The sequence below is a fragment of the Palaemon carinicauda genome, chromosome 45 (genome assembly GCF_036898095.1).
Source record: "Palaemon carinicauda isolate YSFRI2023 chromosome 45, ASM3689809v2, whole genome shotgun sequence".
In the NCBI taxonomy this organism is placed as follows: Eukaryota; Metazoa; Arthropoda; class Malacostraca; order Decapoda; family Palaemonidae; genus Palaemon; species Palaemon carinicauda.
In genome coordinates, this window is record NC_090769.1 from 25,368,694 (window position 1) to 25,373,423 (window position 4,730).

The 4,730-nt window shown below is 39.5% G+C and overlaps 2 protein-coding genes across 2 annotated transcripts; both read right to left on the reverse strand.

The window, feature by feature from the left end:
* Window positions 1-1,472: 1,472 nt before the first annotated feature.
* LOC137634860 (golgin subfamily A member 6-like protein 22) lies at window positions 1,473-2,147 on the reverse strand. The gene has a single exon (XM_068367413.1). It carries the CDS (start codon window positions 2,145-2,147, stop codon window positions 1,473-1,475), a length of 675 nt encoding a protein of 224 aa, XP_068223514.1.
* A 1,126-nt stretch (window positions 2,148-3,273) lies between these two features.
* LOC137634861 (golgin subfamily A member 6-like protein 7) lies at window positions 3,274-3,918 on the reverse strand. The gene has a single exon (XM_068367414.1). It carries the CDS (start codon window positions 3,916-3,918, stop codon window positions 3,274-3,276), a length of 645 nt encoding a protein of 214 aa, XP_068223515.1.
* Between the last annotated feature and the right edge of the window lie 812 nt (window positions 3,919-4,730).

A 4,730-nucleotide genomic window follows, 5' to 3' on the forward strand; every position in this document is an offset into this window, starting at 1 on the left:
TCCTTCACGAAATCCTTTCAACTCCAATCTTTTGGTCATGTTCTTTCATCAGGCAATTCCCCTCTTCTTCTTCTTCTCCATTTTTTTGGATTTGTTCTTTCATCAAGCAATTCCCCTCTTCTCCTTATCAATTCTTTTTGGTCTATTTCTTTCGTCGAACAATTCCCTTCTTCATTTTCTCCATTCTTAAGGTTTTGTTATTTCATCAAGCAATTCCATTCTTCTCCTTCTCCATTCTTTTGGTCTTGTTCTTCCATCAAGTAATTCCCTTCTTCTTTTACTCCATTCTTTTGGTTTTGTTATTTCATCAAGCAATTCCCCTCTTCTCCTTCTCCATTCTTTTGGTCATGTTCTTTCATCGAGCAATTCCCCTCTTCTCCTTCTTCTCCATTCTTTTGGTCTTGTTACTTCATCAAGCAATTCCCCTCTTCTTCTTATCCATTCTTTTGGTCTTATTTTTTCATCATGTAATTCCCCTCTTCTCCTTCTTATCCATTCTTTTGGTCTTGTTCTTTCATTAAGCAATTCCCCTCTTTTTCTTCTCCATTCTTTTGGTTTTGTTATTCCATCAATCAATTCCCCTCTTCTTCTTCTTTTTCTCCAATCTTTTGGTCTTGTTCTTTCATCAACAATTCCCTTCTTCTTTTTCTGCATTCTCTTGGTCCTGTTTTTTTCATCAAGCAATTCCCTCCTTCTTCATCTTCTCCAATCTTTTGGTCATGTTCTTTCATCAAGCAATTCCCCTCTTCTTCTGCTTCTCCATTCTTTTGGTCTTGTTATTTCATCAAGCAATTCCCCTCTTCTTCTTCTTGTCCATTCTTTTGGTCTTGTTATTTCATCAAGCAATTCTCCTCTTCTTCTTCTTCTCCATTCTTTTGGTCTTGTTATTTCATCAAGCAATTCCCCTCTTCTTCTTCTTCTCCAATCTTTTGGTCTTGTTCTTTCATTAAGCAATTCCCCTTTTCTTCTTCTGCTGCTTCTCCATTGTTTTGGTCTTGTTTTTTCAACAAGCAATTCCCCTCTTCTTCTTCTCCAATCTTTTGGTCATGTTCTTTCATTAAGCAATTCCCCCCTTCTTCTTCTCCTATCTTTTGGTCTTGTTCTTCCATCAAGAAATTCCCCTCTCCTTCTTCTCCAATCTTTGGGTCTTGTTATTTCATCGAGCAATTCCCCTCTTCTTCTTCTTCCTATCCATTCTTTTGGTCTATTTCTTTTATCGAGCAATTCCCCTCTTATTCTTCTCCATTCTTTTGGTCTTGTTATTTCTTTAAGCAATTCCCCTCTTCTTCTCCTTCTTATCCATTCTTTTGGTCTTGCTCTTTCATCAGGCAATTCCCCTCTTCTTCTTCTCCATTTTTTTGGTCTTGTTCTTTCATCAGGTAATTCCCCTCTTCTTCTCCTCCATTTTTTTGGTCTTGTTCTTTCATCAGGCAATTCCCCTCTTCTTCTTCTCCATTTTTTTGGTCTTGTTCTTAAATCAGGCAATTCCCCTCTTCTTCTCCTCCATTTTTTTGGTCTTGTTCTTTCATCAGGCAATTCCCCTCTTCTTCTTCTCCATTTTTTTGGTCTTGTTCTTTCATCAGGTAATTCCCCTCTTCTTCTTCTCCATTTTTTTGGTCTTGTTCTTTCATCAGGCAATTCCCCTCTTCTTCTTCTCCATTTTTTTGGTCTTGTTCTTTCATCAGGCAATTCCCCTCTTCTTCTTCTCCATTTTTTTGGTCTTGTTCTTTCATCAGGCAATTCCCCTCTTCTTCTTCTCCATTTTTTTGGTCTTGTTCTTTCATCAGGTAATTCCCCTCTTCTTCTTCTACAATGTTTGGGTCATGTTCTTTCATCAGGCAATTCCCCTCTTCTTCTCCTCCATTTTTTTGGTCTTGTTCTTTCATCAGGCAATTCCCCTCTTCTTCTTCTCCATTTTTTTGGTCTTGTTCTTTCATCAGGCAATTCCCCTCTTCTTCTTCTCCATTTTTTTGGTCTTGTTCTTTCATCAGGCAATTCCCCTCTTCTTCTTCTCCATTTTTTTGGTCTTGTTCTTTCATCAGGTAATTCCCCTCTTCTTCTTCTACAATGTTTGGGTCATGTTCTTTCATCAGGCAATTCCCCTCTTCTTCTTCTTCTTCTACAATGTTTGGGTCATCTTCTTTCATTAGGCAATTCCCCTCTTCTTCTTCTCCATTCTTTTATTCTTGTTCTTTCATCAAGCAATTCCCCTCTTCTTTTCTCCATTCTTTTGGTTTTGTACTTTCATCAAGCAATTTCCCTATTCTTTTTCTCCATTCTAATGGTTTGTTCTTTCATCGAGAAATTCCCCTCTTCTTCTTCCCATCCATTCTTTTGGTCATGTTCTTTCATCCAGCAATTCGCCTCTTCTTCTTCTCCATTTTTTTGGTCTTGTTATTTCATCAAGCAATTCCCCTCTTCTTCTTCTTCTTATCCATTCTTTTGGTCTTGCTCTTTCATAGAGCAATTCCCCTCTTCTTCTTCTTCCTATCCATTCTTTTGGTCTTATTTTTTCATCATGTAATTCCCCTCTTCTCCTTCTTATCCATTCTTTTGATCTTGTTCTTTCAATAAGCAATTTCCCTCTTTTTCTTCTCCATTCTTTTGGTTTTGTTATTTCATCAAGCAATTCCCCTCTTCTTCTTCTTGTCCATTCTTTTGGTCATGTTCTTTCATCAAGCAATTCCCCTCTTCTTCTTCTTCTCCTCCATTCTTTTGGTTTCGTTCTTTCATCAAGCAATTCCCCTCTTCTTCTTCTTCTCCTCCATTCTTTTGGTTTCGTTCTTTCATCAAGCAATTCCCCTCTTCTTCTTCTTGTCCATTTTTTTTGTCTTGTTATTTCATCAAGCAATTCCCTTCTTCTTCTTCTCCAATCTTTTGGTTTTGTTATTTCATCAAGCAATTCCCCTCTTCTTCTTCTCCATTATTTTGGTCTTGTTTTTTCATCAAGCAATTCCCCCCTTCTTCTTCTTCTTCTTCTCCATTATTTTGGCCTTATTCTTTCATTAAGCAATTCCCCTTTTCTTCTTCTTCTGCTTCTCCATTGTTTTGGTCTTGTTCTTTCATCGGGCAATTCCCCTCTTCTTCATCTTGTCCATTCTTTTGGTCTTGTTCTTTCATCAAGCAATTCCCCTCTTATTCTTCTCCATTCTTTTGGTCTTGTTCTTTCATCAAGCAATTCCCCTCTTCTTCTTCTTCTTGTCCATTCTTTTGGTCATGTTCTTTCATCAAGTAATTCCCCACTTCTTCTTCTTCTGCAATATTTTGATCTTGTTATTTCATCAAGCAATTCCCCTCTTCTTCTTCTTGTCCATTCTTTTGGTCATGTTTTTTCATCCAGCAATTCCCCTCTTCTTCTTCTTGTCCATTCTTTTGGTCATGTTCTTTCATCAAGCAATTCCCCTCTTCTTCTTCTGCTTCTCCATTGTTTTGGTCTTGTTTTTTCAACAAGCAATTCCCCTCTTCTTCTTCTGCTTCTCCATTGTTTTGGTCTTGTTTTTTCAACAAGCAATTCCCCTCTTCTTCTTCTGCTTCTCCATTGTTTTGGTCTTGTTTTTTCAACAAGCAATTCCCCTCTTCTTCTTCTGCTTCTCCATTGTTTTGGTCTTGTTTTTTCAACAAGCAATTCCCCTCTTCTTCTTCTGCTTCTCCATTGTTTTGGTCTTGTTTTTTCAACAAGCAATTCCCCTCTTCTTCTTCTCCATTATTTTGGTCATGTTCTTTCATTAAGCAATTCCCCTTTTCTTCTTCTGCTTCTCCATTGTTTTGGTCTTGTTTTTTCAACAAGCAATTCCCCTCTTCTTCTTCTCCAATCTTTTGGTCTTGTTCTTCCATAAAAAAATTCCCCTCTCCTTCTTCTTCTCCAATCTTTTGGTCTTGTTCTTTCATCAAGCAATTCCCCTCTTCTTCTTTACCCATTTTTCTTCCATCTCTTTAGCTGGAAAAGAAGAGAAGCAAAGAAGAAGAAAAGGGCCTCTTCTAATTCCAGAGGTTGTGTCAATGAGGCCTATGGAATATTTCTCCCTCCTCCAGTTTCCTTCCTTCTCCCTCCCCCTCCCCCTCCCTCCTCCTATTCCTTTGCAGGTCTAATTAGTGAGGAGGTAGAAAGAGGTGGCAAGGAGCCACTTGGACCACGGGAGAGAGGTCGCTAAGGCTAAACTTAATGACGTCACAAGAGGATAGGGCAGTTCCAACCTCTCTCCAGTCTACCTCACCCCCTCCCCCATTCTTCCACTAGCACTCCCAACGTTGGTTTTAATAAGATCAAAATAAGACGAGAGAGAGAGAGAGAGAGAGAGAGAGAGAGAGAGAGAGAGAGAGAGAGAGGAGTGCCAATTTAGAAGGAACTCGTGCGCACACATACGTAGGTTTAAGCACCCTCCATTGCAGTCATGGCGACGAGAGATCCCCATAGAAGCTTTGATTTTTTTTTTTTTTTCATTTCGAACATTTTCATTACGAGCTGTGAATAAAGCTTAAATGAAGGCTCTCCTCTTTTGGAAAACGCGGCCGTGATAGGTGACATGACCTCCCTGCCCCCCCCCCCCCCCCTGCCCCCCCCCCCCGCCCCCCGCCCCTCTTTTGCTATACAATCCCTCCAATGGGTTAACAACTCTAATTAGTGGACCGAGGTTAATGATAATGAGGCTGATAGGCACGAAGACTCTTTGGCCCACATTCTTCACATCTTTCGACCGCCCATACAGAGGGGAAAAAAAAACTGCTTTTTA

Bases quoted from the DNA above. Each gene is read 5' to 3' on its own strand.
- LOC137634860 (XM_068367413.1), bottom strand. From the start codon at position 2,147: ATGAAAGAAGATGACCCAAACATTGTAGAAGAAGAAGAAGAAGAGGGG.
- LOC137634861 (XM_068367414.1), bottom strand. From the start codon at position 3,918: ATGGGTAAAGAAGAAGAGGGGAATTGCTTGATGAAAGAACAAGACCAA.